Source organism: Suncus etruscus, chromosome 15 (assembly GCF_024139225.1).
Source record: "Suncus etruscus isolate mSunEtr1 chromosome 15, mSunEtr1.pri.cur, whole genome shotgun sequence".
In the NCBI taxonomy this organism is placed as follows: domain Eukaryota; kingdom Metazoa; phylum Chordata; class Mammalia; order Eulipotyphla; family Soricidae; genus Suncus; species Suncus etruscus.
In genome coordinates this window covers 75,919,943-75,932,786 of record NC_064862.1, presented here as the reverse complement: position 1 = coordinate 75,932,786, position 12,844 = coordinate 75,919,943, and the positions used below count along the sequence as shown (strand labels likewise).

General features: G+C 38.9%; 2 protein-coding genes across 2 annotated transcripts in view; one reads left to right on the top strand and one right to left on the bottom strand.

Annotated features, from left to right (window-relative positions):
• The window catches only part of LOC126030427 (cytochrome P450 3A12-like), a 31,543-nt gene extending 23,046 nt beyond the window's left edge, over positions 1-8,497 (top strand). Inside the window, exons 10-13 of the mRNA XM_049788644.1 lie at positions 1,127-1,287; positions 1,397-1,623; positions 5,413-5,575; positions 8,402-8,497. Of these exons, the coding sequence (XP_049644601.1) occupies positions 1,127-1,287; positions 1,397-1,623; positions 5,413-5,575; positions 8,402-8,497 (647 nt within the window). The remainder of the gene's footprint in view (positions 1-1,126; positions 1,288-1,396; positions 1,624-5,412; positions 5,576-8,401) is intronic.
• A 3,177-nt stretch (positions 8,498-11,674) lies between these two features.
• LOC126029965 (olfactory receptor 2AE1-like) lies at positions 11,675-12,619 on the bottom strand. Its single transcript, XM_049788187.1, has one exon. It carries the CDS (start codon positions 12,617-12,619, stop codon positions 11,675-11,677), a length of 945 nt encoding a protein of 314 aa, XP_049644144.1.
• Between the last annotated feature and the right edge of the window lie 225 nt (positions 12,620-12,844).

Below are 12,844 nucleotides of genomic sequence, written 5' to 3'. Positions count from 1 at the left end.
AGATGCCCATAATATCTTTTTCTTACCTAATTACTATGGCAACTACTTCTAATACTAAGTTGAGTAGAAGTGGTGAGAGTGGACAACCTTGTTTTGTGCCCAAGTATAGAGAGAAGGCTTTCAGTTTTACAACAAAGAATATAATATTTGCTGAAAGTGAGTGGTAAATAGCTCTGACCATATTTAGAAAAATGTCTTCAACTTCTATTTTTGTTGAGAATTTTTATCATGAATAGGTGCCTTAATTTGTCAATGCTTTCTCTGCTTTACTGATATGACTATTTGATTTTTTTTCTTGTATTCATATGTATATTACATTGACTGACTTGTTTATGTTAAACCATCCTTGCATCCCTGAAAGGAATCCTATTTGGTCATGGTATATTCTCTCATTGATGTGCTATTGGACTCAATCTGCTATTTTTTTTACATTTAAATCGACTATAGTGTTATATTTTTCCATATTTTTCAATTGGCTTTATGTTTTGAGTACAGTTTGAGGTCACAATAAAACTGAATAAGATGTACAATGATAGAATTCTTATAGTTTTATCCTTTTGTCATTTCTTTTTGGGGGTTTGGGTCAAATTTGGCTGTGGTTAAGAATCACTCTTAAGGGCCCGGAGAGATAGCACAGTGGCATTTGCCTTGCAAACAGCCGATACAGGACCAAAGGTGGTTGGTTCAAATCCCGGTGTCCCATATGGTTCCCCGTGCCTGCCAGGAGCTATTTCTGAGCAGACAGCCAGGACTAACCCCTGAGCACTGCCGGATGTGGCCCAAAAACCAAAAAAAAAAAAAAAAAGAATCACTCTTAAAAGGTCCTAGGAGACCATATCTGTTATCAAGCATCAAAGCTTGATGGTGCATGTGCAAGGTATATGCCTTACCATATGTAGTATCTCTTTAACCCATTAAAGTTATTTTATATACCTTAGGCCTACCTATCCACAGAGAAGTTAAGGAGATTCATCTCTTGAAGACCAATTCTAGACTATTTTTGCCATTTTTAAATTTAAAGACTGACATCAGATAGTCAAATCCCTCTCAATTTGACTAAGAATTACATTGGAATTCTCATCATCTTAGCTGTGTTGTTTTCTGTCTATATTTGCTTCCATTTTAGCTATGACTGACGTGGAGCTTGTGGCCCAATCAATTCTCTTTGTTCTTGCTGGCTATGATAGCACTACCAATTCTCTTTCATTTATTATGCATTCCCTGGCCACTCACCCTGATATCCAGCTAAAACTTCAGCAGGAGATTGATTCAACATTTCCCAATAAGGTGAGTGGAGCTGTCTAATATTCCAATGGCATTACACAGATGGAATTAATATGGAATTGAAAATTAATCCCAAATATCCAATCAGCTTAATCTGTTTCTGTCTTCCCAGGCACCACCCACCTATGACACCCTAATGCAGATGGAATACCTTGACATGGTCGTGAAAGAATCTCTCAGATTATATCCAGCTGTTGTCAGACTACAGAGGCTCTGTAAGAAAGATGTGGAGATCAATGGGTTGATCATTCCCAAAGGCACAATGGTGTCTATACCAATCTTATTTCTTCATAAAGATTCAGAACTATGGGTAGAGCCTGAAGAATTCTATCCTGAAAGGTAGATCCTGGCAACCTCATGCCCTTTGCTCTAACCCACATAGCCTTATGCCTCAGAGTACAGTAAACACTTGAATGCTCACTCATTTGATATTCTCTATATGTTTTCATGATTTCTTTTGCCAAAACAACAAAGGTTGACTATCAAATTTTTCATACAGTCGCTTAGAAAATAAAGGATGTTCAATACATTCTTGTTCTTAGACAGACCTCATTAACTATATGCTGTATGTTCTAAAAGACCATTTTCTAAGCAAAGATAGACCTTTAGAGATGGCCATTTAAATGGTGTAATGTTATTGCTAGTATTGTGCTTTTGAAATTCTCACTTTAATGAACAGAAACTGCAAGCAATATCTTTGTGACTCTTGCTCATGTATTTATATGCATACTCAGACACATTTGTTATTATATAAACTGCCAGACTTAACCACTCTCATTTATCAAGAATGTAGATTCTCCTCCCTTTAAGGCTTTCTGTGCTGTTCTTTTTCATTTTCACCATTGGTTAAACCTCTCCATTCCCAAGTTCCATTTGTGAGAATGTTTCTGTCTGTGTGTAGAGTTACTGATCTTGGGGATCTGAAGAGTCCTCTCCACACTGTGCTAAGCATCACCCTGGTGCTGTCTGGAGTAACAGTAAGCCAGATCCCTTTACTTCTCAATTTCTCAGCACTGGCTAGTTCTTTGACAGTACATCAGGGACTCATTATATGTCTTAGACTCTCTTAAGCTTGTCTGGGATCTTTGAGCCACTGTTTGACACTGGGTACAATTCAAATTCAAGAATTTGATGGCTTTTCCTGTTACATCATTTATAGAAATTCTATATTTCTATAAGGGGGATGGACAGAAGGCAAGACCAGAATGTCATATTCTTAGCACAGATGGCTATTTGTGTACCCCCAAAGAATTTTCATTAAAAGACCTGCTGTGGAAACCCCACCCCATTTTGGAGAGTTGGTAAAATTCTGTACAGATATTTTTGAGATTCATGTTATGGTACTGACATTATATTTCTTTCATATTATTTGGTCTAAAATTATTTCTCCCTTCTGCTGTGCATATTCACAGGTCAAAATATAAATTAAATTAAATTAAATTCTCTTTGCCTGGAAAATTTTCAGCACCAAACAAAAACCTAGACAATCTTCTCTCTGTCAGTTCTATTTGCATCAAAAGGCTTGGCCAGGATGTAGCTCTAAGCTGTAGAAACTCCTTACTAGGTAGAAAATTTGCATTTATTTGGCTTGGCTCTTCCACCTACTCCTATTACACAAAACCAGTTCTCCCTGTGGAAAATAGGAATCCTGTCAGGAAAGCTTAGCTCCTTGTTACCCCCAAAAAGCTTTACTTCTGAAACTAACTGGGCAGGATCTGCCTTTGAGATGTTAAAATTAGCATTCTCCCTTCTAATTCAGGACTCATACTTAATATAGCTCCTTTCACCAGAGCCATGTATCCCCCTAGTCACTTAAATTGTTATGTATGTCTAACAGGGCAACTGTTAATGTTTCTGTGTACCAGAAGTATCTGTTATTTGTCAATCTGGACATACCTGTGACTAGCACTTACCCCTTATAAAAATCACTTGGACATAAATTTAGAACACTCATTCTCCCATACTTTCATTGTGTGGTCTCATTTCTTCATATTTCTCTGCCTGTGCATTCACTCTCCTCAAGAGGACTCAAAGAAGTTCTCTAATTAAACCAGACTCCAAGAGCTAGTCCACCTGATGTTCCACTGTTATTCTTGGTGAGAAAATTGTTGAGTGACCTATTTAGGGCATTTTTTGGTGTCTAAACATTTTCCATCACTAGACCACGATCTTCCTCGTGGCAGAATCTTGTTTGCTTGACCTTGTAGAAATGCTCTCCCAGTGGCTTAGACAGTACATATTGAAAAAAGATGTCATACTTGACCAACCCTCTGTTTTCTGGATTAGAGGCCCTCTGTGGTGGCTCCAAGCTCAGCTCTTCCTTTTCCTTTCAATATAAACATAAAATAAGACCATGCATTGGGCTTCTTATTCCACTCATTCCATCATCAGAGAGTATGTGTTGATTGGGTCAGTCTCAGGACAGGCAATTAGATACCTAAATTTGTTTCTTCTTTTAAAAATGTCTTTTATAAAGTGTTGGAGAAAGATACAAAGAGTAAAGTGCTTTGCTTGCAAGCAGCCAACCTGACTTTGATCCCCAACATCACATATTATTATCCCCCAACCTTTCCAGGTGTGTTCCCTGGATCACAGAGCCAGGAATAAGTCCTATAATTCTTATGATCACTGGAGCATAGACAGAGGAGAATTTACTGTACACAGCCAGATATGATACATCAACCCCCAAAAAGTCTATTTTGGAGATTGGTGATCTGGATGCATTTTATATCTATCTGATACAAACGTATTCCATATTGACTTATAGAATAATATATTTTTTTCTCTTGTATCTGTTACCCTCCCCAACAAATGTCAGATAACATCCACACACATTGGTTATTCTACTCCTTTCCTTATATTCAGATTTCCTTAAGGCTACAATCTATTAACATTCCACAACACAATGACTCTACATATAGAATCACAATGCCAAATCAACATCACCTTTAACAAATTTACATATTACATGCAAATTATAATCAAACAGGCATCTAATATTCAAGTACTTAATACCCTGAAGAGATGGAAAAAGAATCAAATGATCAGAACATACTAGAGTAGCATTATCTGCCATTGTAAGTCATCTGATATTAGCTTCTCTTGGGAGACATAGCAAAAATCGGGGAGGGACAGAAAAAGGGAAGAAAAAATGACAAGCTAAGGGGACCAAGTGAAGCTCATCACAAAGAGCAGTGAGTGCAGTTAAAGCAAAGCAGGGTCTACTAGAACAATGATTATTAGAACTAATCACCCTGGACAAAAATCTATACTAAAAGGGTAGAAAGTGACAAGCAAGGCACCCCTCCGTTAACAATAATAAAAACCACACTGTCAAAAAAAAAGAAAGAGAAATAGAGAGAAGCAAATTCTATGCCCTAAAGACACAAAAGGGTGCTGGGTAGAGGGTGGGAGGGGAAAGGGAGACAAATGTGGCAGGAAGGGTTCAGAATGATGTACATTGTATGACTGAAGCCCAGCAAAGAATAATTTGTAATCAATGTTCTTAAATAAAGCAATTAATTAAAAATAAAAATAAATTAAAAGGGGCCTGAGTACAGTGGGTAGGGTGTCTGCCTTCTACTTGGCTGGCCTGGGTTTTATCTTGGCATTACATATGGTCCCTTGAGTCTGCCAGGAGAGATTTCTGTGTACAGAGCCAGGAGTAACCCTAAGTACCACGGAGTGTGGCTCCTCAAAGAAAATAAACAACAAGTTAAGTAATAATTCCTGCCATTGTCCTCAATGAGCATATGATCTACATAAGCTGAACAGAGAAAGAGATCTACTGTTCCTTCAACTGGGATCCTGTCATTCCTACTTGCTCTCAGTATGTGAAAAAGTCACCATCCAGCATATAATTATGGTGTTCAACAATACATTTTCTTTTAAAGAGCATTGACCTCTTCTCCTCAATAAGAACAGAAACCCTATGGAGGATTGGTCTTGGCACAAATCTGTGTTCCACCATTCTCAGAGTCAAATAGCCTCAGGCATATTTCAGCAAATAGCCCTCAAAAGTATCCTTTGTCTTACTGATGAGAAATCTCAGTGAGAACCTAAAACCTCTAACTCTGTTCTGTTCTATTTCACTAACTTTTTTTTTTTTCATTCATGGTCTGCATCCAGGTTCAGTAGTGAGAACAAGGGCAGCATCAATCCTTATGTCTACATGCCCTTTGGAATTGGTCCCCGAAACTGTCTTGGCATGAGGTTTGCGCTCATGAACTTGAAATTTGCTCTTGTCAAAGTATTGCAGAACTTCACCTTCAAACCTTGCAAAGAAACTCAGGTCAGATAGTTAACTTTCTGCATTAGCAATGTTCTGGTGTGGGGGGGGGATATTTTTGAGTAATCTCTCATGTATATACACAGGTGGTTATTCATCCTTCACTGACTTTTTCTACCAGCAAAATATCCCTTTGTAGCCCTCTATTACATCTATGAAGATATAAAGTGCTTGGTTATGGCAGGCTGAATTTGAAGAGATCCATTGGATTCAGTGCAGTTAGTGTCACATGATTATATACAGTCCCCTGGACTTGAGTTAAGTTTAAGTTTGCCTTCATTCCTGTCTACTGGAAGGAAGAACAACTCTGAAGCACCTTGACCACATTAGGATTTAGGAACGATGTTCTTTCCCAATAGAACTAATAGAACTTACAGAAGCAACCATCTATATTTGATCCCCAGCATCCAATCTGACCTCCAGAGCACCACCAGGTGTGATTCCTAAATATAGAGCCTGGAATAAGCCCTGAACATTGCCAAGTATGTCCCCCACACACACACAAAAAAAATCTAAGTTGAATTTTCAGAGTGCTTTAAAAATTTTTTGAGGGCAGAGCAATAGTAAATTGGGTAGGGCACTTGCCTTGCATGCAGCTGATCTAGACTGGGTCCCCAACATCTCACATGGTCCCCCACCCTTCCAAGAATGATCCTTGAGATCTGAACCATGAGTAAGCCCTAAGCACTGCAGGATATAACTAAAATAAATAAATAGATGTATAAATAATTTTTAATTTCTTGCCTTAAGGGCAGGGGAATTCACAGCAGGTAGGATGTTGCCTTGCACTCAGCAGACCTGGGCTCAATTCCCAGCACTCCATGTGGTTGCCTGAGTTCCTGCCTGGAGTTATCCATTAACACAGAACCAGAAGCAAATCCCAAGCACCACTGACTATGACCCTAAAACAAAAATTTTTTAAAGATTGAGTTTAAAATAAGATTATCTCATCATTCAAAAATAACTCAACTGGTGTTTTTGTTTTATTTTTCTGTTATGTTTTTCTTCTTTTTTCCCCTTTCTTCTTTTGAATTGATATTTATAACCTCTAGACATACTCCTCCCTGTTTTTTTCTCTTTGTTTTTTTCTTTTTTTTTTCCAAACAGAACCACATAACTTGAATCATCTTGTTCTGCCTCATAAATTGAAGGGGGAGGGAAATGGATGGTAGGTACCAGGACCAAACCGTCATATGATCATTGAGTGACTTAAACACCAAACCCAAAGTCAAAGACAAAAGAATCGATACCCAATCTACAACAAGCTATACACAGAGGGGACAGTTACACTAGCAGTCTGGGGAACAAAGGAGAGAGATATAGGATGCATGCTGGGAACAGGAGTGGAGGGAAGACAACATTGGTGGTGGGAATGCCCCTGATTCATTGTCACTATGTACCTTAAATATTACTGTGAAAGACTCGTAATTCACTTTGTTCACAATAAAAAATTAAAAATAGGGGCCGGAGAGATAGCATGGAGGTAAGGCATTTGCCTTGCATTCAGAAGGTCAATGATTCGAATCCCAGCATCCCATATGGTCCCCCGAGCCTGCCAGGAGCGATTTCTGAGCATAGAGCCAGGAGGAACCCCTGAGCACTGCCAGGTGTGACCCCAAAACAAAAAAATGTTTATATAAAAATAAAAAGAGGGGCCACAGGGGTGGTGCAAGTGGTAAGGCATCTGCTTTGCATGCTCTAGACTAGGACTGCGGTTCAATTCCCCTGCATTCCATATGGTCCCCCAGGCCAGGAGCAATTTCTGAGCACATAGACAGGAGTAACCCCTGAGCATCACTGGGTGTGACCCAAAATCCAAAAAACTAAAATAAAATAAAAATAATTCAACAATACAAATATAAAATGTATTTCATTGATTCTTTTGTTATTGTTTTGGGGCTTTGGGGAGGGGGTGGTTTCCCTGTCATTTGCAAAGCTTATTTCTGGCTTTACATTAGGTCTCAGGGGATCATATGTGTTGCCAGGGATCAAACCTAGGTCAGACACATGCAAGGCAAAACTATTGTTCTGACTGTCCCATTGATTCTTGTGTAAATTGGTTGGGCACTTGCCTTGTCAGCACGCAGCTGACTTAGACTGGATCCCCAGCACCTCAAGTGATCCCCAATTCTTCCAAGAATAATCCCTGAGAGCTGAACCAGGAGTAAGCAATCGGCACTACAGGATATAACCCCCCAGAATAATAAATTAATAAATAATTTGAGCCAAGTTTGAACATCTCTGAATTTTTGGATGCACTCTTAGTGATGCTCAAAGGTTACTGCTGTCTCTATCCTCAGTATTACTCCTTTTAGCCTATTGGATTCAGTCTCCAGCATTCCATATAGTCCTCCAAGTCACTTGAAGTGAATCCTGTGGGTGAAGTAAGCCCTAAGTATGACCAGGTGTGCCCCTCTCTAAAATTTCAAAATTATATGATGCCAAAATTACTTTTTAATGTTTTCCCAAACATTGGGGACAGGGGCATATTACTGTAGGAAGGACACGTTCTTATTCATGGCTGATCTGGATTCAATTTCTGGCACCCCAAACGCTCCCTCAAGCCCACCTGGAGTGATTCCTGAATAAAGAGTTAGGAGAAAGCTTGAGCACTGCCATGTGTGGCCCACAACCCAAAAACATATACATTTGTGTGTATATATATGTATATATGTATATACATACATACATACATACTTCCCATGAAAGCATTGTTGGTTCCCACTTGTATTCTCTACTTAGCATCTACTTAGCATTTGCTGTTGGGCATGCAAACATGTCATCAGTTCTATTTTTATCAGTTCTACTGTGTTTATTTCACCACTGCAGATTCCTCTGAAAGTTAAAACGCAAGTTCTGGTTCGACCAGAGAAACCCATTGTTCTAAAGATTGAGCCCCGAGAAGGATTTCTGAGTGGAGCCTGATTCTACACTTTGTTCTTCAAAGAATTTGCATCCCAAAACTTCAGAGAAATCAATTTCTTTTGTGAATAAATCTCAGAGATAAAGGTTGACTTTGCTGACTGTCCTTGATGTGTTTCTAGCATTTATATGTTGAGAGTTTTATCTAGCTATACAGGAGTCAGTCAATGAAAATGACTCAACAGTTTTATCAACCAACTCTAAATAACATGAGAGTTATTATGGTGTGTGTATAAAAAGACCAGAATAAGGTTGTAAATGGAATTTTTTATATTTTTTGCTTGGGACCTCACCCAGCGATGTTCATAGCTTACTCCTGACATTGTATTGGGATCACTACTGATAAGACTTGGGGCGATATACTTGAGTTCTGGGGATTGAACTCAGGTGTTCCATGTTTAAGATAAGAAATGTACCTGCTGCACTATCACTTTGGCATCAAGATTGGAATTTAATATATCACTGTTGATTCTTCCCTTTCTCATACACATATAGATAGATGGTGTGTGAGATGCAGAAATGGAAGGGAAAGGAATGGAAGAAATAGGAAGCAAGGAGGGAGAGAGGGAGAGGAGGGGGAAGATGAGGGATGGGATCCTTAAATAGGATGTCCAGGAAAGGGGGAAAAATCTTTTCTTTGTATATACTCTTAAAAGGACAAGTGGGGGGGCCGGGCGGTGGCGCTGGAGGTAAGGTGCCTGCCTTACCTGCGCTAGCCTTGGAAGGACCGCGGTTCGATCCCCCAGCATCCCATATGGTCCCCCAAGCCAGGAGCGACTTCTGAGCGTATAGCCAAAAGTAACCCCTGAGCGTCATTGGGTGTGGCCCAAAAACAAAAAAAAAATTAAAAAAAAGGACAAGTGGGTAAGCACTCTGTATTGGACATAAGATATGCAAGATGGCACAGCAAAGGGCTTTGAGCAGCAGGACATCCAAATGGGTTATATTTTCTGCAATTGTGGGACCATTCTTAGCAGCTATTGTCTTTTAAACTCACCCAATCTGTTTCCCTCCTGTCCCTTTAATGCTGTACCCAGGTGATATAGGATGCTTTGAAGAGTTCTGGGTAGATAAATATAGTGATAAAGTTTAGAAAATATTATTTCAGTTACTCTGTGGTAAATATAAATGGAATACATACCATTAAGAAATAAATAGAGTAGCCAGAGTGATGGCACAATAGGAATGGTGTTTGCTTTGCATGTAACCAAACTAAGTTCAATTCCCAGCACCCTATATGGTCCTCCAAGTACTGCCAAAAGTGATTCCTGAGTGTAGAGACATTGTCAAGTGTGAGCATAGTCAAGTGTGGCCCCAAAACCAAAACAAACCAAAAAGAGATTAATGGTGTAATTTAGGAGAGATATGGTAGTGGAAGTGATGGGGTATGGTTCTATTTAAGCATATTTTGAAATCAAAGCCAATGGTATATAAACAAAAAGTTTCTGATATTATCAAGTATCTTTATCAAGTATCTGATCTGATTTTAATACCAGTTACTAGAAAAGGAAACACAAAAATGGACAAGTATGTTTTAAATGAGCTTAGTTCAAAACATCTTAAATTTTATTTATTTATTAGACAACCAAGTGGAAAAGAATTTAATTTCAGTGTGTAAAATTTTATTTTAAAGAAAGATAAGAATATAAATTAGATAACAAAGTTATAAATATGTTCATAAAATGGGTGAAAGAGGAGGGGGCAGAGTGGTAGCACAGTGGTAGGGAGTTTGCCTTGAACACAACTGACCCAGGACAGATGTGGGTTCGATCCCTGGCATCCCATATGGTCCCCCAAGCCAGGCGCAATTTCTGAGCACAGAGTAGCAGTAACCTCTGAGCACCACTGAGTGTGACCATCCCCCACAAAAAAATAACTCTGATAGAAAGAAAGAAAGAAAGGAAAGGAAGGAAAGGAAGGAAAGAAAAAAAGAAAGAAAGAAAGAAAGAAAGAAAGAAAGAAAGAAAGAAAGAAAGAAAGAAAGAAAGAAAGAAAGAAAGAAAGAAAGAAAGAAAGAAAGAAAGAAAGAAAGAAAGAAAGAAAGAAAGAAAGAAAAGAAAGAGAGAGAGAGAAAGAAAGAGAGAGAGAAAGAGAGAGAGAGAAAGAGAGAGAGAAAGAAAGAGAGAGAAAGAAAGAACGAGAGAAAGAAAGAACGAGAGAAAGAGAGAAAGAAAGAGAGAAAGAGAGAGAGAAAGAGAGAGAGAAAGAGAGAGAGAAAGAGAGAGAGAAAGAAAGAGAGAAAGAAAGAAAGAAAGAAAGAAAGAAAGAAAGAAAGAAAGAAAGAAAGAAAGAAAGAAAGAAAGAAAGAAAGAAAGAAAGAAAGAAAGAAAGAAAGAAAGAAAGAAAGAAAGAAAGAAAGAAAGAGAGAGAGAGAAAAGAAAGAGAGAGAGAAAAGAAAGAGAGAAAGAAAGAGAGAAAGAAAGAGAGAAAGAAAGAAAGAAAGAAAGAAAGAAAGAAAGAAAGAAAGAAAGAAAGAAAGAAAGAAAGAAAGAAAGAAAGAAAGAAAGAAAGAAAGAAAGAAAGAAAGAAAGAAAGAAAGAAAGAAAGAAGAAAGGACATAGGAGAGAGGATGCCAAGTTCCCAACTGGGCAAAATCCAACATTATGATGATAAGGGAATAACAAAGTAATAAAGAATCCCCAATGGAAACAAAACTGGATAAACTGTCAACAGAATAGCTGAGGTTTTCAAAGGGGAGGACAGAGAAAGGACATTGGGACACTAGTGGAGGGTTAGTAACACCCTGGGGTGCTGATGGTGGTGGTGGTGGGATGCAGTACAATTAAAAATAACAATATGGAAAATGTTATAAACAATGCTACCTCATAAACATAACTGGAAATTTTTATTGCACAGCCAATTGGGGCTCAAGAGATAGTACAGTAGGTAGGATGCTTGCCTTCCAAACAGACAACCTGGTTTCCATTTCCTAGCATCCATAGAGACTCATGAGCACAGACAAACTTACATAATTACTAAATACAGAGCCAGGTTACCCCTAGGCATTTCTGGATAGAACCCATAAAACAAATAAATATGCCAATAAGACCTATTATACTTAAAATTGAGAAGAGAAAAGATTGTACACTTTTGCAGAGATCTGGACTCAAGAAATCTGAGATTTGTCCAGAAAAATTTATGAAATTGTCCCAATTCATCGAGCTCTCAAAAGTACAATAGTTATGGTCTTAGACTGATCACATCCCTCCCCAGCACTTTCTTCAGTGCCTTAGCTACATCCTTATTCCGAAGAGTATAAATCAGAGGATTCATTGTGGGAGTAACGATGCTATAGAACAGTGAACCAACCTTGTCTTGAAGTTGAGTACGCTGGGACCTGGGTCTCATATATGAGAAGATACAGGCACCAAACCAAAGAGAAACCACCATAAGGTGAGAACTACAAGTGGCAAAGGCATTTCTCTTACTTCCAGCAGATCGCATCTGAATGACACTGTGGAGGATGAAACCATAGGATGTAGAGACCAGGAGAATGGGAATAAGAAGAAGCAGAATGGTGCTAATGTAAATTGTCATTTCATAAACAGTAATGTCTCCACATACCAACTTCACAACAGCTGGAAACTCACAATAGAAATGGTGGATTTTGCGAGACCCACAGAAAGGAAAGTGCATCAAGATCAAGGTATGAATAAGAGCGTTTGTGGATGCTCCCAACCATGACATGGTGGCCATCATCAGAACCACCCTCCTGTTCATGAGAACAGCATAACGCAGTGGATGGCAAATGGCAACATAACGGTCATAGGACATGAGAGTCAGAAGAATGCACTCGGCACTTCCCACACACAAATAGAGGAAGTGCTGGATTGCACAGCCTACAAAAGAGATGGACTTCCTGCCTGTGAGATAGTTGGTAGCCATCTTGGGGATGGTCGTGGTAAGGTACATCAGATCCATGAGGGACAGTTGACTGAGCAGGAAGTACATGGGGGTGTGGAGCCGGGAGTCAGCAAAGATGAGAAGAATGGTAAGGGAATTGCCACTCACTGCAAAAACGTAGACCACCATGGTCAAGGAGAAAAGAAAGACATGAGTGAGGGAGTCATCAAAGAGTCCTTCCAGGATGAAGTCAGCAAAGGAAGACTGATTGTTCTGCCTCATGGCCCTTCCTCATTCCCTGTGGGAAAAGGAAGTGGGAGCAAATGAATGTGAGAAATCCAGTATACTTAACAATGATACCTTTAGATCTAAGAAAGAATGTTTGAAAATATATATCTACCATTTCGTTTTTGTTTAACAGTCATTAAAATAGCATTCTTAAAATAGCAGTCTTAAAATAGCATTCACTGTCACAAGACAAGGCTACCCTCTCTCACCACTCCTATT